The following is a 23,762-nucleotide window of genomic DNA, read 5'->3' as shown; positions in this document are numbered from 1 at the left end:
CCTTATTATTTGATCTTAAGGCTGATTCTGAATTGATTGATCCGACTGTACCTTGTGAAGATCCCCAACAGAAGCATGATGAAACTCCCCGGGTTTGATATCCCGCCAAAGACTGACACAGCTTTCTCTGCAGTTATCCAGGGGCCATATGGCTCTTACCAAAGAGCATAGCCTGCTACCCGGCACCCCCCTAGGGACACTCCCTTGTGCCCTTTCCGGGTCCACAACACGACAAGCGAACTCCACTATGATTCCCTCTAGAATTGCTGCTAGTTTAACGAGCTGCAAAGTCCACAGCGATTCGTGCCTGAGGCGGCTGAGCCTCGCCTGGAAGGCATACGATGAGCGGAAGCTGGGGAGGGCCGACGGGTTAGCCACATGGTGCCGGCGCGCTGTTGGTTCTCCATCTGTATGGGAAAGCACTGAGGTAAGCTGTTTGGCAGACATTCCTTCATAGAACATAACAAAAAACATACTATATATACATATATATATATATATATATATACATATATATATATCTTATCATTTTGATTAATCATGATTAATCGCCTAATTAAAATGTTTTTTTTATCAAAATGTTTTGCCCACCAAATTTAAAACACACCTGTTATGTGTTGATTTTTTCAACATTTAATGTTATGAGGACGTCTTCAACATTTTTTTATACACTGCACACGCTCATCCTCCTCTTTTTCTAATCAGTTGCATAATTTAAAAAGGGGGGAAAAATAACATTTATTAAAAACTTTAATGCATGTAGTTATGTTTATCGCTCAACTATAGCATGTGGTACCTTTAACGTAGCCATCGGTTGTCAAGCTAAAGGATAATATGTGGTCAAAACTAATAGTGTGATTAATCTGCGTTAATACACGATTGTGATCATTTTTGTGATTAATTAATTAGTTAAAGCTTTAACTTTGACAGCACTAACATATATATATATATATATATTGAGAACACATATTTATATATATTCATTATAAAAATATTTAAATTGGAAAATCAGTTAATTAAAAGTTAAATTCATTCATTCATTAAAAAAAAAATGTATTTGAGTGCATCGAATTGAGTTGCTCCACTTTGAAATATGTCAAGATCCGCATCAAATCTCATCCTGGAGACATACTGTATATCTTTAAAAGTAATCATTACATCACCTTCTCGAATTGAATCGTAATCTCGCTGAATGGAATCAAGTGGTTACACTTTAAAATTATTACACTAATTATTTCCTAGAAATAGGGCCACGTTATTAAAATAAAGCCATAATTTTTAGCGAAAGAAGCTTAAATTTACAAGAATAAAGTTGAAATATTTTGAAAAGATTTAATAAGTCTTGTAATAATGAAGTACTACTTTCTTTAGCAAAAAGTAATAACCAGTACTACATGAATAAAGGTGAAAAGGTAGGAGGAAAAAGTCCCAATATTTGTACAAATTAGAAAAAAAAGGTCTAAACTTCCAAGAATAAAAAACAAGCCTTAATATTCAAGCAATACTTATTAGCATCACCTTTCTTGCTTTTTTGCCAGGTGGTGTACAGCAAGTCGTCCTCCAAGGTGAGGCACTCTGATGGCCCAAACACTATCACAAGCACTGACCTACATTTACAACGTCGATAAATTGTTTTCATTTACTTTTATCTTCATTTCAAAGCGGGGCTTTCGTCCAATCAGATTTCGGCTTCTATGTGTCGCCATGTAAATGTAACCTAATCGGTTGATCGCAGCTGCTGATAGCAAGATGATTCATAATTGCACACAGGTGTGAAAGGGAAGGTTCATTTTCTCGCCGTACTTTTCAAGTTAAAGTGGACATTATGAGGATAGGTAGGCCAACATTACAGCTGGCTAGCCAGCTAGCTTATTTGACCTTACTAATAGACTTATTTGCCACTCCCAGTGCAAGGACAACTAGCTAGCTCTGACAACCCAACATAGCTAACAAAAGAGGATGGATATTGTCTATAAATAATAAGCATCTCTGGTGAGTAGTTTACAATGTATTTTATTTATGTTTGTATATATTTAAGTATTTATCTTATTATTAGACAAATATTGATTGTGAACTGCTGTACAGCAGTACAGTTTGGAGTATTGGATGTATTGGAAGCTAAAGGCTCTGTTCTTTGTTGTTGAAAGGTGAATTTGGTCACTTACGTGTCCACTGAAGGTCCATGTCCAAAATGTAAGATGATTTAGTATGTGTTATCTATGGTGGCCTTTATATAGTAGTGTAGAAGGACTTTTTAAGTGGAATACAGTAGTGTGTATGAATTGTGTTAGTCTGTAGAGTTTGTGGTGTTAAAATAAACACACACATTAATGTTAAAACTGTCTGCATGATGTGACAATATTCAAAAGATCGTTTGGAAAATTGTCCCTCTCTGGCCCTATTTTGTCGCATCTTTGACATCAAACCGGAAACCTTTCGTTTTTGGCAGTACTCAATCCTGAACAAGTCATGCTAGCAATCCCTTAGTATGCTACGTATTAGTAAACTGGGGACGTTCTTTGGGCAGAAAAATCTATTTAAAAAAAACTATGGATGTGTATTACTGCAAAACAAGGGGAAAAAACTTCAGTATCATATTATAAGATTATATTGAACTTGTTTTTTCTGGTGTGGCAGCAATATGTTTCCGTACTCCTTCACTGTATTGATTAATAAGGTCTTATTTGTTTATGTTCTTGTGGTTGATGAGAGCCGGAGGTCCTTGCTCATCAGGTTCTGATGAGTCCCGTGTAGTTGTTTTCACCTTGTTTGACCGTGAAACGACCACTACATTTTCCCGCATTTTGTGACGGTATCCCTTAGATTTGATTACCTGTGGGTGCTCGTTAATGCGCCGGGTCGGCCATCACGTGTGTTGCGTGTCCTTGCCGTGAGGGCGCTCCATTGACTTGGCAGCAAGGACACGAGATGCTTGTTAGTTGGCAAATGTGTGCAACCGTATGACGGCACGCACACCATGGAGACATTTTGGATCGAATTTCATCAGCGTAATCACACACGTGTTAGCGGAAATTCTTCTTAAGATGTAACCGAAATTGATTGACCTTCTTGGGTGGTCACACAAAGGCCACACCCACCTGAAAGTTGTGATTGTGGCGTCCCGCAGGGCAACCACTGGAGTACACTTTAATTTTTTGGTAGAGTGTGGAAATTTAAGGCTCTTTTTTCTCATCTTATTTGGTTTAAGAACACAAGAGCAGGCACTTATCCTATGAATAAAATATCAATATAACCCAAATATAGTAAACTGATTACTATTAATAGGCCCTGTCATTAACAATATTTTGAAAATATCTTAATGATAACAATAATAATTGTGTAAAAAAAATAGTAATAAAATAACATTAATGAAAATTAAAATATAATAAAAAAATAAATCATAAATGAAATGTCAAAATAATAAAACCACTTGATATGAAATACAAATAAAGAAATTCTAAATAAAATATTCATGCAATATCAATAGAACCCAAATAGTACATTCAAATATTCATGTAATAAAATGATACTAATAACATAAATGTAAATATCAACAACATTCCAATAATCTATATAAACCTGCCATAAAGTACAAATAATATTGTAAATAAAATACTGATAAAGTGAATAAAAATGTTACAAATATCTTCATACGATGCATATAAAATATACACAGTACATTGGTAATAATGCTAGCATTGATACATATATTACAAAAATATAGTATTAATAAAACATACATATTTTGATAACATACTACTACTACTACTACTATTACTATTACTACTACTACTAATAATAATAATAATAATTGTGAGCTGACCACTCTACCACTGAGCCGTACTTCCCCTAATTAGCATGTATTTGTATAAATCAACTTGTTTTCATCAAAAATTCTTGATGAAATGACTTCTCCGTCCTTAATCCCTCTCTTTGATCTTTCTTCTTCGTTGGTTGTATGGTTGGCGTGCCAGTACCCAGAAGCACTGCGACCAACGTTGACCTTTCCAAGCCGGCATCTCGCGTTCACGTCGCGTTTAACCTTGCGTGCCAAGGCTCGACATCTCCGCTGACCTCCGCGCGGAGGTTGCGGGCTTCTTGTTATCTCGTGACCCCCGAACACACGCGCACGCTCCCACACGTGCACATCATTGTGTGAGAGGAATCATAGTTATCATCGTGGCAGCACAAAAAGGAGACAAAATCGGTTTCCTTCTTGTGAGATTTAAATTTGAGTTGTGCGTTCTTGCAGTGTTGCCACCGCAGAAGGGTACGCGTGTGACTAAGCATAGTATAGGAAGTTATAACAAAGACTCTGTCCTGGCTGCTCAGTACAAAATGGCTGAATATGTTTGACAGTTAAGAATGTTGTTGTTTTTGCCATAATATGTGCTTTTGTTTACCTTATTTTGATTAGATTTAGTTTGATGTTTTGTGAAGTTTGCCTTTGTCTCATGTTCATGTTCTCGTCAGACCGCTTCCTTGTGTCAACCAATCAGCTCCCTCCAACCACTGTTTTGATCAAATTTGTCTCCAAATAAAATAAAACTAAATCGCGTCAAAACAAAAGTAATCAAAAGTCAGATAATGATTTTTTTCCAATGTTAGTATTATTATTATATATTAAGAATAGTAATTGTAGTATCAGTAGTAGTCGTAATTTTATTGTATCTAATGTATTTTCTATCATAAATAGTGAAGCATACTACTTTTGGGCAAAAAAAACCCAACCCGTATGGTCTCAAAACTTGCCACTCTAATTACCGTATGTGGCTGACTCCACCCTCAACCAATAAGCATTTAATAATAATATATTTAGCATTCCGAGCTACAACAGGCCAAACTCAAATGTCCCGTTGCTACAGAATAAATCCTAATGGGAAATTTATCACATTAACCACCTTGGCTGTTTAATCTCCAATCATATCGTGCAGCCCCCCCCCCCCCCCCCAAAAGCCGCTTTCGCGTCTATTCATGAGCTGTCAGCACACCCAGTTCATCATCATCTCCTTCATGCAACGCAACTTTCCACGCCGAGGATTCGTTTTCCGCACCGATGCTCGTTCCTGCCATCTTGACTGCCAAATTCGCTGACGCCATATCATACGTTAATTACAAAATAGCAATTCTGTTTTCGAAGCGCAAGTGTTGTTTTTAAGGTTTAGTTGAACCCTGATGAGTGCTGAGAAGGATCAGTGGTCCGATTTCTCTTTGACCCCCTCGCTTGTTCATATTGCAGTCAGGCATTCCCGGGAAAGCTTTAATCTTGTCTTGTTATGGTGGGAACAGATTAGAGCTAAAGCGAGTATGTTGCTGTCCTTGATCGACTTCTCGCCGACTACATCTGACATTATGAATTTGATGCACATTTTGTGATCGCCTTTGATGTCTTTGATTTGCTGATCGATCAATGACATCATTGACTGGCTCCGTGAAATAATACAGTACAGCTGCGGGGTTTCCCACATGCACAGTTACCTGTGAAATTAATTTTGGCTCTTGTAGTAACTTTCATTGCTGCTTGGAAAGCCAAATAAACATTAGGAGGAGCATGTCAAAGTTTGCTTTGTCATTTCGTTTGTTCAGCTTGTAGAAAGTTGTGGTTTTATTTCATGTCTTTAGTCAAGAGTCAGTGTGTGACAAGTAGGAATGTTAACGATATCCAAATGTCACAATACGATTAATCATGATATCATGATAACTATGACATCGCTTTGTTAGCGATGTCATAACTACCATATCACAATACCAACTAATCATTTTGACACATAAAATTCCCCCCCAAAAACTATGACAGATCATTAAAAAAAAAAAACTATAAATCCCAATATAGAATGTTTCCTTCAAATTGCATGAAATTGATCATAAAACAGCCATACTGGAATTGACTGCTGTCGTGAGTACCAATACCGTAAAATAAGGTGTCGGTACACACCTATCCCTAATAATAATAATAATTATAATAATAACTGGTGATGATAATAATAATATTAATAATAATAAGGATGATGATGATAATAATAATTGTTTTCACAAACCCCAAAAATTATCAATTAACTTTTTTTTGTGGAAAGGATTTTTTTTTAATTAAAAATGGAAACAAAAAATTAAAAATGAATACAAATTAAAAGCCGTATATTTTGTTTAAGAAAAAAGAATAAATTCCTTAAAAAATAAATAATGCAATTCAAGTGTTTTTCTTGCAACCTTAGTAGTCTTGTTAATAGTAGTAAGGGGGAAAAAAAGTACCTCAAAATCCTTTTTTTCTTTAACCCAAATTGTCTTATATATTGCTGTTTAATTTAGGCCTTGTTTGATTTTATGACTCTTTTAGCTCTCTCGTGGTTATACAAATATAAGTATCTTTTTTTTTTCAAACAAACAAAAAAAAAAAAAAAAATTTTTTTTACCTACCATTACAAAAAAAAAACAATATTACATTTTATTGTTTAAAAAAATAACATATGGACATACATATTTTCATAGGGCTGTGATATATGCCCTTCACATGATGACATTTTATTTCCCATAATAGTTCCACTTGTGTCCACATCGCTTTGTCATCACTGAAATAAAAAGTGCCATGTGCTCATCTGAAGGGTAAATGGATGTCGCTACGACCAGCAACACCCACCGCCCCCCCCCCCCCTCCCTCAACGCTAGACTCCACAGCCATGTGACACCTAAAGCTTCCTGCGTAATAGTAAATAATCCCGACATGGCTAAACCTCCTACCAGATTAAAGCAAATCCCCACTACCACCCTACGGTCAATTTCATTTTTTTGTTGCGCTATCCATAACTTTATTAACTATCTCATCGTCATATCATGATGACCGTGGGGACGGGGCCAGTACATCCACGTGTCGCGTCTGCTCGCCATGATGTCACTGAGACGTTTGCATGCACAAATCTGCCTGGCGTTATGAATTGAGAGTGACCTCTGGCTAAGCCGTGCAATCCCAAACCGTCTGTTACACCGCATAAGCTTCCATTTCTTTTGATTATTATTATGATTTTTTTCCTCTCCCTTAAATAAATGCAATGTGAAAGGGATACGATGTAATTCCATTATATTGCTACCAGCTTTTACAATCCATGCTTCATGTGCTGATTCATAACATGATCTTTTTTCAATTTTATTATTGGCCTTTGGGGCAGTTATCATTGTGCCCTATGAAGTAACAAGTGACATGATATTTTTTGGGGGGACCTAAATTGTATAGCGTATCAGAATAGCTATTAGCAGGTGTAACTGGTCCATATTTTTTGCAACGGTATAATGGTAGTCTATGAAGTCTACCTAGCAACAAGTGACATTGCGGCCCTACCTAAGTGACATACAACCATGTTTACCATTCATCGGTAACAGATGTGGCCTCCCTTTAACCAACACATTGCCCTTATAACCTCCATTAAAAAAAAAATATATATATATATATATATATAATAATAATAAAAATCCTATACACGAGTGTTATTCTACAATAGACGGACGGACATAATACTTATCTGTATTTGGTTGTGAGGAAAAAAAGTTGAGCAAATCTGAAGCATGTGCAAAATTTTTAACAAGTCCTTTCCAAATTAATGGGTGGGAAGATTGTAATTATTTTAATCTGTAAACTCTCAAATCATATTGTGTGTTCTGGTCGGATGCCTGCATGACAGATGTCCTTTCTATCCAGATATAATCTGAGGCATTAAGGTCACACTAGCCAAGACTTACTTCTTTCCTTATTTTATGAATTAATGATGTCATCATTTGTCTTAAGAACCTCTGGTACATGCATACAGTCTCCTTGGATGACCTGAGTTTTTCTTCTGCTCATTCACACATAAGTTCTCCAATGAAAAAACACACATTGGACCTCCGGCAAGTCCCAACAACCTTAGACACGTCTGCCGTTTCGTTGAAAAATAATGACATGCTAATGTTGTGACACCCTAGTCCTGTAGGTGGCGACATACAAAATGTGATCCAACATATTTTTCACCACCACAGCTTCATCTGCTGGATCTGGTGGGTCGCTGCTCTGCTTGACCCTAATGCAAGTGGACTGTAATGATGGGAAATAGTATATAATTATATTTATGATGTATTGCCTTACACATAATTTGTAATACTATCTATAAAAATTATAAATTAAAGTAATTTATGTATTAATTAACGTAGATTATTCAATTTTGAATCATTACTGCCACTTGCTGACGAAAAAGGAAACGGCACATACCCTTCTTCACATAAACACCGCGCAAATGACGTCACATCCGCAGACACAGTGCGGGAATATCGAACCCCAATCTAGTCTGAAAACTATTAGCCAGAGGCTTGCAGGAGTACCCATTGTTAACAGCTATGGTGTTTCTCTACTAATAAGAAGACATTTCAGTCATAAATGGTCAAATAAAAAGTCTACTGTAAAGATATTTTGGGGGAAAAAGTTCCATGTTGCAGCTTTAAATATTGTTTCGCACATATATTTTGATAAGCATGCATGTAAATTATTTGTAAATTAATATTTAATTTCATTAATCAAATTGATTGTTTATTTAGTGTTTGACTGGTGTTGATTCAAATGTTTTTTTAATTTTCATGTTCAAAATAATTGCTCAAATAATAAAACATAAAAAATATAAAAATAATAGAAAGTCATGAAAATAATTGTTTATTAATTTGCTGCATGCATGTAAATTATTTCCAAATATGTTAATTAATAAAAAATATATTTTTGACTTAAGTAGGACAGATAATTAGTATTGTGAGTTAAATGAATTGTGACTTGCGTATTAATTGGATGTAAGCATTCCAATCATTAGCATGTGCTTCCCGCTTTATTTCTTCTGTTAATTTTCAATGGGCTCAAGCCTTGTCTTTTTTTTCCTTCTTTTTTTTTTGCTCCTTCTCACTAGCATCTTCCTTTCTTTGCTAAGATTTCGGGGCGCTGAAAATCCCAATGAAATTGAATACAAATTTCATGTGAATACATGTCCGGCGATGACTCATTCCCCAGAAACGCTTAAATTCCTCCGTGTTGACTTTCAGCCTTCGCCCTTGTTTGACTCCCTCCCCCCAAATATTGCTCCACCCCTCCCTCCTTCTGACATTTTAAAACTTTGAGTGGCAGGTGTGAAGGTTGAATCAATCAAGGAGAAAAGTGCAAAGACTTCAGGGAGGCGTGGCCGGTGATTGACACCTCAGCCCGACTGACTAAACAACACCAACTATTAGGATTGTTGATGCAAGTGGCACTACTAGAGAGTCAGCTATGTTAACCACTATAATACCAATACTGAACCCTTTATCAGCTCTCTCTTCATCCGGGTAACCCCGGTCCAGGAGGTGCCCTTGAGCAATAGCGGCAGGCTGGGTGGGAGTCACGGAAGAGCGGAAGAAGATGTTAATCGAATGGGAAAAGCAAAGAACACAAAAAAAGTTTGGGAGAAAATCCTCTTACATAACAGCAATGAGGTTGTTTTTTCTTTCTTTTTCTTTTTTTGTCCAAGACGTGGTGTTTTGGTAGCGTTGCTTAGGATCTGTGAAATTATCTGTCACATTAGTGCAAAGAATCTCCTAATTCACATTTTCCCTGCATGGATTGCCTCATTGCCGCCATCTGCTCGTCGACATCTTGAGCCGCAAACACATTCTGCCCGTCCAAAGGAATTAAAGCAGGAAACTCACTTCCGTCTTGAGTTTTCTCTTTCCATTTTTGTTCACTGCGCTATATCAGGCAAAAGGACACCATTTTACAATATATATTTTTTTCTTTGCAAAAGTCATTAATTGAGTGTAAATTGGTTGGTTAAAACTAATAGAAAGACGTGATTTTAGCCTTTGTAACAATAGAAATGTTAGTTTATGACACTTGGCTTATATCTTCAACCTCATAATAAGCAAATTCAGGGCTTTCCATTTTAACCCTATGCAACATAAATATAAAAGCAACACTTTTGTTTTTGCTCCCATTTTTTATTAGATGAACTCAAAGATCTAAATTAAAACTTATTTCCACATACACAACATATTCACAAGCCAGCCTAAATCTGTAATAGTGAGCACTTCTCCTTTGCCGAGATAATCCATCCCACTTCACAGGTGTGTCATATCAAGACAGTGTTTCCCACACCATGTTAATACTTGGGCGGGCCACCCAAGTAAAACAAAGCTGCACCTTTCATTGTGTCCTTTTATTGCGGGCAGTCTAAGGCACACCTGTGCACTAATCAAGGTGTCTTATTAGGATCTTGACATGACGCACCTGTGAGGTGGGAGGGATTATCTCGGCAAAAGAGAAGCGCTCATTATTACAGATTTAGACTGCTTTGTGAACAATATTTGAGAGAAATGGTATAAGTATAAGTTTTAGATCTTCACCTCATTAAAAATGGGAGTCGTTACGTTCACATTTTTGTTGAGTTCTATTTCACGTCCAAACCAGCTACAAACGGCAGCAGGCTACTTGCTACCTATTCGGTAGCTTAGCATCAGACGCCAACGTTGCCAGTTGTTTTCCTCGTAACATTGTGACTTCATTCTCATACTGCCTCTTCTGACTTTCTTGTTGTGTTCTTATAATATTCCAAAACATATCCTGGGCTGCCGCTTTGTCGCCATCTGCTCCAGAACGTGCACCTGACTTGCAATCTTAAAGACCAGCTTCATCTTTCCATTTCCTCTTTTCCGATACGATACTGTTCTGTACGTGGTCGCAAAGGCCTCCGGGAATTTGTTCCTATTATCTGCATCTGATATGACGCTGGATGATTTCAAAGCATGCACTAGTACTTGCGTGCAGCAATAAAAATAAAAAACAACAAAGGAGGGGTGAGACGCGGCAATCCAAGGACGGCGGGAGGTTATTTGTATTGAACGCGTGCGGTTACGTGGAGGTGGTTTCCAATCTGGTGCTTGATGTCGGCTGCTGATAAACGGTTAAATCGGCTTAGGGATTTTCTTTTCTTTTTTCTTGTCCGTACAATTGTGCTTCCATGTTCAACTTTAATGACAATCAAAATACAATGTCAGCATCATAAAAGCTTTATTTACAGTAAAGGAAATGTTCGAAGTACAGTAGTCCCTCACTACTTATCGGTTCACTTATTGCGGATTCACTCTTTTGACAATTTTTATTTGGGTCCATAACTTAATAAGTCAATCGCTACATACACTGTAGCACTATTGCAAACAAAAGTACGTAGAATTATTTATAACATTTCGACGAAAATAAGCATTAATATTCACATTCATATGAATAAAGTATAATAAAACGAAACTTATGGCATTCCTGCTTGATAATTCAACGTGGATGGCAGTGGATAGCGTTTCCATATTGCGGACATGTTGTTTCGCTCGCAAACCGGAGATACGTAGAGTGATCATGCGTTTCCTTTAAACAGAAGTAACTATCCATCCAAACAATTACTAAACTTTTTTTAATGACAAAGAAATATTTGTAACCTTAAAAATTATTATTATTAATTTTTTTTACTAACCTACTTTTTTAGTTTTACTTTTGACAGGACCTACTCTTACTTTTAACAATCTACAAGTATAAGCAGAAGTCAACCAGTCTATTATATATATATATATATATATTATTGTATTATAAATACATATATATATATATATATATATATATATATATAAATATATATATATATAAATACATATATATATAAATATATATATATAAATACATATATATATATAAATACACATATATATATAAATACATATACATATATATATATATATATATATATATATATACATATATATATATATATATATATATATATATACATATATATATATATATGTATATATATATATATATATATATACATATATACATATATACATGTATGTAGTATAAATGGTATATGATAGCTAGCCAAATTTTGTTTGTCGTAATATTAAGATTTTTTTCCCCCTCAAATTTAAAAACATATTTTGTAATTGATTTGAGAACACAGAACAACTTAACTTTACAATATTTCAACTTAAGTCTAATATTCCTTCATATGGCAGAAAAAAATTAAACTATCATCCATTCAACAATTTTTTTCTCAGAACATTATGAATTTATTTTGTTATATGGCTTCTTTTTTTTTCATTGAATGTATGTATGTGAGTACGTACTCAACTTTATTTATAGAGCAACAACCATGCCTGTATACAAAGTGCTATACATAAAGTAAAATATAACAAAAGACAGTTATAGCAATAAATTAATAACATAAAGACAGCAAATAACAAGAAAAGGCTAAAACAATTCTGATCTCATGAGTCGAACAAGTGTAAGACTAAGCTTAGCTGGGGGGAAAAGAAAAAGGTGTAATATTATGAGAATAAAGTCATAATATTACAAAGATAAAATCATAATTCTCTCTTTGGGCAGCAGATGAGTCACTGGTTGCGCAGCTGATGCCAATGAACAGAGAGACGATATCAGTGTACGTGCTGCCGAGAAACCACTGAAGCTTTGAAATGACGGGAAGGAAATTGCTTATTAACCTGCTGTCTCACCAACGAAGAAGAAGAAGCCAGGAAGTGAGAGAGGGCCTCACTTTGTTCCAAGAAATTACATGTGAATGCAGAGACGAAACAGAATTAATTGGAGTAGTTCAAGTGGATTGCGTAGTGTAACGACGGAATGAGCTAACATTACGACTTTTTCCTCTCGATTTCCCTTATTTTGATCAAACTTCGGACTTCTTTACTCTTTAACTTTGCAAGTTAAGTCTTCTAGTAATGCGACTTCTTCTTTTGTTACATTCTAACTCAATTCTAATATCATTAAGACTTCATTGTTTTATTAGCATTACGACTTTACTCTTGTAGCACTACGAATTCTGATTCATGTAACATTATCCGCTTGTTTTCGTAACTTCAGAATTAAAAACATTCAAACTTAATTCTCGTTACGACTTTATTCTTATAACACTTCGACTCATAGATGCCACAAGATGGCAGCAAATCCAAAATTTTCCATTTGACGGGGCTTTTGCCTGAGCACAAAAACAGAAACGGTGAGTTTTCCAGCGAATAACATCGGATAGGTAAAAAAAAAAAGAAAAAAGAATGCCAAATACAAGGGGGAGTAATTTTTTAAGTTTGAGTTTGTTCTCGCAACTTGATTCCCAAATCGTTACAACTTTATTCGTATAACACTACGACTTCATTGTCATAACATCACACCGCCAGTCCTCTGTTATGTTTGACTGCAGCCAGACATGATTAAACGGCGGGTCTATTTCCATACTGATTGGAGTGAATCGACTAATTAGGTCTATGCATATGCATGTGCTTGCTTTAACGCCGCTAGTGGTTTTAATCTAAAAATCCATACAGATAGAGAGCGATAGAAGTACCATAGCACGCAGTGATTTATACTGCAGTAAGAGGATCATGAACAACGAGCGAGGACTGACGTGGACAAAGTTAGTCAAGGGTAATGAAAAAGGAATTAGTGGCTTTATTTGAGCAAAAAAAAAAAAAAAAGAGAGAGAGAGAGAGAGAGAGAGACTAACACGAGTTCAAGCGCTGCCGGCTGTGTTCTTTCCGCACTGAGCAGATACTGCATGACCTTGAGACCATAATGATATAAAAATAAATAAATAAATAACAGAGTGTCCCACGCATTTCACGTCTTGCTGGCTGGATCGGGAGCCTCTTAACACGTCAGTGAGTGCGTGACGCCAAGACAAGTTTGATGAGTGCGGCAAGGTGACGCAGGCTGTTAGCGTCAGTTAGCCGACGGACCACTCTCGTCTGGGGACGTGCAGACCGGCACTGCTGCAGTGCTGCAGACCGCACGGAGTCATCACAATATACGAGACTCTTCCCGTGGCATCCACTCCAATGCCGTCATGCATTAACACACAAGACGAATAGCTTTGATTGATTATCACGAAAGATTCTCTTTCATTGGTCACTTTGCTGTATTTGAAAAAAAAAAAGAGTCAATAACTAGGCTGCACCTGAACTGGGCTAAAATTATTTTCTTGCCGTTTTTATTTTATATTTTTATTATTTTTAATCTTTTATATTATTTTAATTAAATAATAATTAATCGATTATAAAATGACTTGATAATTATTTTGATAATTGACTAATCGTTTAGAGACCTAATTTAACATCTCAACAGTAAATCTCCAATTTCTGTAGCCCTCCATTAAATCAGTGACCAACATTTTTTGCTAATTTTCTGACATTACGGGCCAAATTAGTAACTGAATCATAATTAATTTACACTTGAGCATTTTATGTACTGTCAATTTGAAATAAGTTCTTGCTTTTTAATACAGTGATGGAAATTAAAACATGTTTTTATGTCATAGATTTTTATCAAGAAAATAATCAACGGATTATCACCACGTAGCTCCGCCCCTGATTGTATAGTGTAATTTTGATATTACACGAATAAAGAATAATATAAGAAGTCATACCATTTTTTTAATTATTATTACATAAGTGTAGTGATAGTATAAGAACAGTTGTAATGTTAACAGACAAACGTTGTAAAGTTGCAAAATAAATGTTTTAGCAAGAAAAGTGTTATATTGTAGTTTAATAATGTTGGTGTATTACCACAAAAAATGCACAATTTTAAAATATTTATTAATTTACCCTTGAAAAGTTTATATTGACTTGTATACTAATTACAATAACTGGAGCAAGGTATGATCAAGATTTCATCCCAACTTTTTTGACATTTTAGTTTGTCCTTCCACTTTTTCTTCCAACTGTACAAAAGCACATGAGAAGTGCATCATTATTTTTTATTAAACCCACCTACAAATATTCAAATAAAATATTGCTATATTTTCTAAATTTTAAAATGAGTTTTTTTGTTGTTGTTTTTTTAATTATTATTATTTATTGTAGTTTTTGCTCATATTATACTAGGTAGAATTTTCTGGTAACTCTTGTAACCAGGGTTGCCATTAAAGATCTTGAGTGCTGATGGAGTTATCCAATTTCACTTAATTTGTTTGAAATGTATGATTCTCAAATTCCAAATATATCTTTATGTTCATCTATCAACACATCAGAATAAAAAGTCATGGCCTCCTGCAAGTCTGTCAGCTTTGTGTTTGGCAGGCCCGGATTATAAGTCAATATTTGAGGAAACTGAGGTGAGATCATAACTTTTTGAGGCATTTTTGTCTGGTGCTCTGTTGTGAATGTTTCCTACAACGAGTGCCTTGGTTTGGGAAACACTGACCAATAGATAAAGAAAAACACACACAAAAGACCAACAGCGCTATCTGCTGAATATGGTGGGGCACTGCACTCACTGCCCCAAAATGCAAAGTTGCCATTTGAATGGGATCTTCAATACTGTGAGCAGTAAATGAATCCCTGCAGAGGATATAAATAAATACACCATATAGTGCATTACATATGGTACGTATACAAGAGCGGCAATGACGTACATCAAAGTGAAAATGCTTGCTCTGTTGTTATCAGAGGGGGGCTAAACAAGGCCACAGCCCACCATCTTGCCCCATTATTCCCTTATATGTGAGCCGGTGACGCCTCGCATCATCCCTCATTATTGGACAGCTCGGGTTGCTGAGGCATGGAAACAAGTGGAAGGTAAATGGCACAGCCTCGCCGCCGTCGTCGGCGTGACGCACTAAAAACTGTCATCCATTTTGTGGCCACTGGTGACGAGGGTGCTGCTGAAACAAGAGGGAAGAGGGAAGCTGATCTCTTGGCTGAAAGAGCCCCCCAGTGGAGGAAATCGGTACTCCAGCTACATACTCAAAAGCAGTTTGAGCATTTATTCCATAGCCTTGCAGTTTTTTGTGCATATACTAGTGCACTAATATACTCAACAAAAAATATAAACGTAACACTAGTGGTTTGTGAACAATATTCGAGAGAAATGGTGATATTGTGTATGTGGAAAAAAGTTTTAGATCTTTGAGCTCATCTCATAAAAAATGGGAGCAAAAAAACTGAAGTGTTGCATTTTTATATTTTTGTTGAGTATATAATGGGCTACTTTCAAAAATGTCCAATTGGCAAACTTATTAAGCTAATAAACTACTGTGCTACAGTACTAATAAGCACATGTGACACAAATAGTTACTTCCTGTATGCACACCAAAATACCAACTAGTAGTTTTGCCTCACTAGTAACATGAAACATCAAGTTGTCCAACTACAGTAGTATCAGTAGCCTTCATCTCCATCTTAATATCCATGTACTAGTACACTTATTTGTCCTCTCTATTAGGACAAGTACATATTAGTAGTGAGGCAAAACTGCACTAATTGACAAATGTGTGCTATTAGTAGTAAGTACTGACCTGCTACAATTCTAGTTGTTGACATCTAGCACTTCACTAGTAGAAAGAAAATATTAGTACATGGACCTTATCAAGAACATCAAATAGCCTACACGTTCAAACAGCTTTTCATACCTCATAGAACTGATTTAAAGTTATCAAGATCCCACTCTAGTTTTTATGATACGTCCCCTAATGAACAACTTGGTGAACCTACAAAGAATTGACATAAAGAGGCTAGGTAGTGGAATTTGTAAATCAACACCGCGCACCTCTGGTTTCAGGCAGATATCCTTACATGCCGCTGTGTATCGCCACACGTGGGTCAACCTGGCCTGTGCCAGCGCTCATGTTCAGAACCGCACTTGGGTCACCCACAGGACAAGGTTTTGTGTCAGGTCACTCATGTTTCGCCGAGCCGAAAAGAAAAGGCCAAGTTAGACCTTCTGAGACGTTTACGTGATAAGAATAAATTAAAGATAAATTAGTCTAAATTCTAAAAACAACATTCGGATTTGTTAAATATGAATTAAGCAGCAAAAATCCAATCTTTTTTTTTTTTTTTTCATCTCAGGGGGTGGCCATTTTTCCACTTGCTGTTGACTGAAAAAGACATCATCACAAGCATCAACTAATGCTGGATTCGAGTAAGGTGCAAAGCCGGACTTTTCCGACCTCAACCAGGAAACGTGCACGGCAACGCCATTTTTAACTGGGAGGTCCAAGTTGTTAAATTGAGGAAAAAAGGACTCCAACTGGCTTCAATCTGACGTCAATAGACAATGGCGACACACACTGTGAATGGCAATTCACGATTAACAAGATTATAAACATATATTCTATCTTTATTTATTATTACTTCAATTTAGTTATTCGATATAACTTCACATAAGAACGTGATTTGTACTGACTGCATGAAGATATGCCATTAGGCCTATCTCTCTGCAATATCCAGTGCAATGTATTAAATGCTTTGAAGATAAGATATCCTAATATTTATATAAATAAAGGAGATTAGAAGGAATGTTTGCTGGAGATCAAAATGTCTTGTGATGAACCAGAACCACAAACAATCAGAATCAGCTATGTTTGTTGTATATATTCGCCTGGCTGTAACGCACAGAAGTCGGAAATGGGTCATCCGAGTGGGACAAGTCAGACTTCCCACCTTCCTCGAATGCAGCATCAGGTTGCAAACGTCACATGACCTAACCCAGAGAACAAGTGAGCCGTGATTGGTCATTACCTGATCCCTTCGTCACTATGATGTCATTTTCAGTGGACAGCAAGTGGCAAAATAAATTCTGCAGAAAATTGATTTGAAAATTGGGTTTGTTTGTTTTTTCCTTGACTCCCTCCACAAATTCTGAGTAGAACTAAAGTTTGCTCGTTTGCTTAAATGGTGTCGCGAAAAAGTATTTGCCATCTTCTCGAGTGTGGCTCTCGAGCCGTCACAAAGGTGTGCCTAATGAAGTGGTCGGTGGGGTTGTAGTGTTTTCTATTGCTGAGCTTCCGTTGATAACCGCGAGGTAGCAGCAGAGCTCAAATCCTGAACTTCGCTGCACTTCAACTATAAAGTAAAAAAACACACCAAAAAAGCATGTGGTATGAAAGTCAAATAATGAAAAATAATCACCATAAATCGTCACGGTAGAGCCCCTCACTTGACCACAACGTGCGCATGGCGAGTGGGAGGGTCCGTGGCTGGCTGCTTGACAGTTTATGTCCACGCACGGCCCCCGCATCACCACCGCCGCGCTCATTCCACGAGAGGGTGACTCGGTGACAGCAAGCCCGACGGAGCGTCATGAACCCCGGACACGCTCGCAGCCTGCTCGCCGCCATCACCTGGATGCTGCTCCTCTCCGGAGCCTCGCCGCTGTCACGCCGGCAGGAGGACGCCAGCCTCAGGTATCGTTCGGGGGACACTTTCACGAGACCAGCGATGTACTTTGTTAAGTTACTTCTTTAAATATTATTTTGACAGTGACAGAGAAGAGTGCTCAGATAACATCGCCACCACCAAGTACTCGTGTGTTAAATCCAATGGGGAAGTTGCCACATGCTACAGGTAAGTCAGTAGTTGGCTTTAATAAGTTATTTATTTTCATTAACGTTACCATAACTGACCGTTTCTGCTTATTTCTTTACTAATATGATATAAATCCACCATGTAACAAGAAATGTACAATTGTAACAAATCAAAGCAATCCTCAGAATCTGATTGGATGCTTCTGAGAATGCTAAGAGTAACAAATTAATTATTGATGGATAATTAATTGATGATGAATTAACCTAATCATCCAGGAGAATTTCTATCTGGATGTTCAGCATTTTGTTTTGGTTCAAATTTTCGAGCACAAACGTCCATACCGGATGTTTCCCAAATCGGTTTGGGAAACATCATGGTTACCATGGTTACAGTGCAGTTTAACAAAAGTAAAACCATCAATGAACATTTACCATATTTATTCTGTGGACATAAATTATGTTGGTCATATACGCAAAGTTGTATTTTTTATGTTGTTAATTTGTGGCTGGTATGCAAAGTGAATGTCAACAATATTGAAAAGTAAAAGTTAAATTTTAACTAGATGGGATGTCTTTGTAGCTGACGTCAAGGTGTTTTATGTTTTATGCAAAAGTCTGTTGTAAAGTCTGTTGTAAAGTTTTGCAGGAATTTTAGTTAGAGTTTTCATTACGAAAGCAGAAATTCGGGAGTACAAGGCGGGCTCATTGCCCACGTCACATGTGCGGCAGACTACATCATCCGCAAGGGGAGATTGCACAATTTACCTGTATAAACAGTTTGACGGTTGACCCAAGTGAATCAATTTCGGCTGCTGCAATGTCAAACTCTGTGTGCACTTCCACTGCTCTAAATTGAATGGGAAGGAGTGGAGCCGCTTTGATCGCTGCGAGTCGGCTGCGTTCCATACCACAATGTTTGTACCTGTGCAAAGTCTACAAACATACCAAAAGAAAGAAAACTCAACCTTCGCAAACAGTTAGAGTTCACTAGGCTTGCGCTGGGTACAAAAATTGGGCCCTTTGTAGTAGAAGTCAGACATTTCCACATGGCAAAACTCCCAGAAATTGGTCCAAGTTGTTTTTACGTAATCCTGCAGTTGTGAAATCTGTTCGTCGCATAGCTTTCGCTGACAATGCCAAAATGTAAGCATTTTATGTTTGGTTTAGATTTAAGTCTCCACCAAAAAAAATCTCTCTCTGATGAGGTTTTCGAAACATCACGGTTGCCATGGATGCAGTCATCTCACAAAACTGAAAAGTCTCAAATGTCCCGAAGCTTCAAGTGAACAGTCGACTCAAATCACTCATGTCGGTAATCTTTTTACATGGTAAATGTGCATTGTTTATGCAAAGTGAATGTTGATGTATGCTAATGTGAAGATTAAAAAACACAACTTTTGTGTATAGTACTGCGAATTGCGAGAAAAAAAAAAGGACTGCACTTGTCAGACATTTCACCTTTTACCCAAAAATCTTCTTCATTTGTGTCTGTCTGCCTTGCACAAACAGCAAATAATAACTGACAGTGATTAAAAACACAGCTAGCTGTTCTGTTACATAACAATTAGCGGGTGGGTATTTCCTTATGCTTTTGAAAGACGCTGAAATCCAAGCGGGAGCGATCCCATGAATTCATGTCTGAATTGTTTCTAACGGGTCGTCTCGGACGCTGAGTTTCAGCAATCTTAAGGAACGTCGTTCATCAAAGGGCCGCGGCCGACCTTCCATCATGTTGCCGTGCTCCAAAAAGAGGCTGTGAAGGGCAAGGCTTTTGCTCCACAAATGCTTCTAATTGCGGTAGAAACGCTTTACGAGTGCAAATGGGGTGAGGGTTGGGTGCCAGTTTGGCAACGGCACGGGTGCTAAGTGCTGTTACTTTGCCACACATCGAGAAAATTAAGTCTTGGCTTCACATTATGCTTGTGATTATATTTTTTAATTGTTTATATAGTAGTTTTCATGGTGGCAATAAAAGTGTTATTTGTGTACGTAGATTTCTGTTTTCAAACTTCAGTTTTATTTGATAATATTGATAATATTGATAATAACAATATTGATAGCCAACAAGCAAATGGGTTTCTGGTGGGGAGGGTCTGGAAATTAGCACTTTATTATTTGAAATGTGCAACTTTATTCTTGTCAAGATTAGCATTGTGTCTATTCTTGTATGTACCGCTTTTTGTCACGGAACTACAGTTATCTTCTCATCGCATTTATATGTTTTCCTCCTAATATTACAACAACATTTTTTGACAGACTACAAAATTTTATTCTTGTAAAATTGACATTTTCTTTGTAAAACTCAGACAAAAATATTGCGGTATTACTGTATTAAAATTAGAGCTCTAAAATGACTTTTTTTTTTAACATTTGGATACAATACAAACAGCTTTTATTTTCTATTGAACACAATCCATTTTATTTTTAGACAAAATATAGAATATTTAGTATAGAAAAAACTATTCCATGTTACGTTTACATAAATAAATATGTTAACAATCTTCATGTTTTAATTCAGTGTCCCATCACTTTTGAGCTATTATTAGAACAGACCCGTGTGCTACTCATGTTGTCCTTGGGGCAAACTAGTACCCGCTGGCACATTTTTCTTTTTTGACTTTTAGGAGAATGCACATTAATCATAGGATAATGGTATCTGTTTGCAGTGTCTCTTTAATTGAAGGCAATCAACTTCAAAGAGGCAGCTCGTTGCACAATCATGCAAACAGCCAATCATGTTGTGTCCTGCTTAGATGCCCCCTCAAAAAAAGAAAATATCATTACCTCTGACTTTTTCCCATAAGAGTTACTGTTCGCATTACGTTAGGCTTCGTAAAATATTTTTTTCAGTAGCAATATAAAAATTATGAATGTATGCTCATATTCTGTCAATTCAGAATATTTCTCGTAATACTGCAACTAAAATCACAACGACATGACGTCTTCTTTAAAATACGACACTTTATTCTAAAACTTTCTCGCAGCATAATGATTAACTTTTTTTTTTTTGTGAAAAATTTCCAAGCAAGGAGGGGGGCTTATGGGGACGGAGAGTGAATGCCCGCCCGTCTCATTTGGATGCCACCCTGAGTTGGATGGGCTAACCGTCACCTCATGCTAGCATGATGTCATTTTCTATTCTGAAGGTGAATGACGGTTCTGGACAGCATCGAAAAGGGCCACGTACTCGCTGATATAATCGCCGAATTTCATCAGCCACGCTCACATTGTTGGAACGGTTTCAGCGTCACCGCGATGGCCACGCCAAGACAAAGGCCAGAATCCCGCACTCCCCACACCCCTCTGTGCTAAGCAACAATGGCGGGAACAAAAAGAACACATTTCTAATCTTTGTTTATAACTCCTCTTCAGTGGGGGCGCGCGAAAAGGATGATTGCACTGATTTATTGCGTGTGCAATGTTGGCTTAGCCCGGCCTGTAAAAAGACTTCCCAATAAAAGACTCTTTCCACTCTACAGCTGCAAGATAATTAATGTGCGGCATGTGCAGTGGTTGCAGTGTTGTTTTTAAAAATAATTCTGCTGTTATGGAGCTTTTTTTTCTTTTCTTTTTTCTTGCCTGCTCCCCCCTCCTCTTCAGCTGTAGTTAGCGTATGCTAACTGTTATCGTCATCAAAAGCCCACTTATGTTGTTTGAGGCAACAGTGGGAAATAAGGAGGTACTGTACATTGGAGCTAGATTTTTTTTTGTCTGTTTTGTGGGCAGAATGTTCTACTCTGATTACATTAAAATTTTGTGTGTTCAACGATACTACTCGGAATCCAAAAATGGGATCTCCTTAATATTGATCAAGTTATGATTTTTTTTGTCTGCGTTTTGAAGAAACTGTAATGCAGTGAACTGCTGTTAATTTGGCGTTTGCAAACTTTTCCTCCATTATTTGCTGAAAATCTCATACAATCCCTTTTGTGTTACCGAGTAAGTAGTACTTTTTCAGCCATTTGCTTTGGTGAAATCTTGTTGTTAGCTTTAGTTCACTGATAGTGTATTGAGCTGTGTTTGTGATCTGCACAGTCAAAAGTGAAAGTGAAAGTATGTTTGTGCTTCACTTCCAATGCAGCTCCAAACTGTAATTTGCCAGGACAGTTTGCCTCTATGTGTTCCCCAAAAATGTATTCTTGTGCATGGATGCCAAAAGATGAGGTAATGCTAGCTATAGTATGCTAGATAATACTGTAGAGGAACCGTTTTATTAACAGTAGAGCTAAAGTTAGCTCATTGATGGTAGAAGGCGACAGAGTTACAGTTAGAGTTGATTAAAAGTGCAGGGGTAGTTTTTTTTTCATAATACAGATTATTCTTTTTTTCTTTCTTTTTTTTCTTTAAAGAGCTCAGTATTGTTCATTCAGTAATGTCATCATCATTGCTCTTTTATATATATATATATATATATATATATATATATATATATATATATATATATATATATATATATATATATATATATTATTATTATTATTTATTTTTTTTGTATGTGGGTGAGTATGTGCGTGCGTGTGTGCGTGTATTTGTTAGGTCACCAAAAACCTATTAGAAAAAATCCCATACAGATTATTCTGATAACATGGTGACGTTTTCTCAAAATACAATGACTATTTTCATGACGTTCCAAATTTTTGGAATGTAAAATCCATTTATTAAACTTCTTCTCAGCTGATTATTTTAGCAAGTTAGCTGCATTAAAATCTCGAATCTAGTTAGCTGCATCTGAAATGTATAATGTTGCTTTTGCAGTTTTGGGAAAAGAAACAAATGGTGTTCTAAAAAAAAAGACATCTGGAAGTATTGCTCTGATATGCAACAACAGTATTTGTGTGTGTGTGTGTGTGTGTGTGGGGGTGTGTGTGTGTGTGTGTGTGTGTGTGTGTGTGTGTGGGGTGGGGGGGGGGGGTGTGTGCGTGCGTGCGTGCGTGCGTGCGTGCGTGCGTGCGTGCGTGCGTGCTACTAATGTAGCTAAGAAAGGATGATGGAGGGAGTCCAGGTTGTTTCTCAACATCATTTTGAGCAGATGTAGACACAGCAATCATGCCAATCTGAGATGCCTGAAAAGCATTTACACCGGTTGGCAGGCTTCCTCGCCATCGTAACGTCGAAACATAGCCTGCAGAGGAAAAGTCAAACAACCCGAGATGACAATTCAGATGCAATAAATCTTCACGATCTATTGCCATCAAACGTCGTAAAACTAGCGTTCCTATATTGTGTCAAAGCATATGAGGACTTTATTATCTTAAAAGTGCAACTATATTCCCGGAAAAAATCTCGACTGTTTTAATGTGACTATTTTCAACGCATTACATTTTCACGTACAAATGTGAACTAAAGCGCAATTATGTTTTAAATGGAAAAAAAGGCATGTAGGAATGTTTTCTCATAAGCTTTTTAACTATTCTTATAACATCACAA

The 23,762-nt window shown here is 36.8% G+C and overlaps 1 protein-coding gene across 5 annotated transcripts in view; it reads left to right on the top strand.

Annotated features, from left to right (window-relative positions):
* Positions 1-1,771: 1,771 nt before the first annotated feature.
* Positions 1,772-23,762, top strand: part of ccbe1 (collagen and calcium binding EGF domains 1) — a 48,273-nt gene continuing 26,282 nt past the window's right edge. The window contains exons 1-3 of one of the 5 annotated variants that reach the window (XM_086096784.1): positions 1,772-1,992; positions 16,879-18,215; positions 18,292-18,375. In XM_086096784.1, coding sequence (XP_085952910.1) covers positions 18,112-18,215; positions 18,292-18,375 — 188 coding nt within the window. In that variant the 5' untranslated portion in view covers positions 1,772-1,992; positions 16,879-18,111. Of the gene's footprint in view, positions 1,993-15,413; positions 15,758-16,300; positions 18,216-18,291; positions 18,376-23,762 lie in introns of those variants that run through there. The other 4 variants (XM_086096786.1, XM_086096785.1, XM_086096783.1 and 1 more) reach the window with 4 other exon arrangements.

This window comes from Leptonotus elevatus, chromosome 15 (assembly GCF_054856555.1).
Source record: "Leptonotus elevatus isolate MCC_2025b chromosome 15, RoL_Lele_1.0, whole genome shotgun sequence".
Lineage (NCBI taxonomy): Eukaryota > Metazoa > Chordata > Actinopteri > Syngnathiformes > Syngnathidae > Leptonotus > Leptonotus elevatus.
This window is presented reverse-complemented; position numbering and strand designations above follow the sequence as displayed.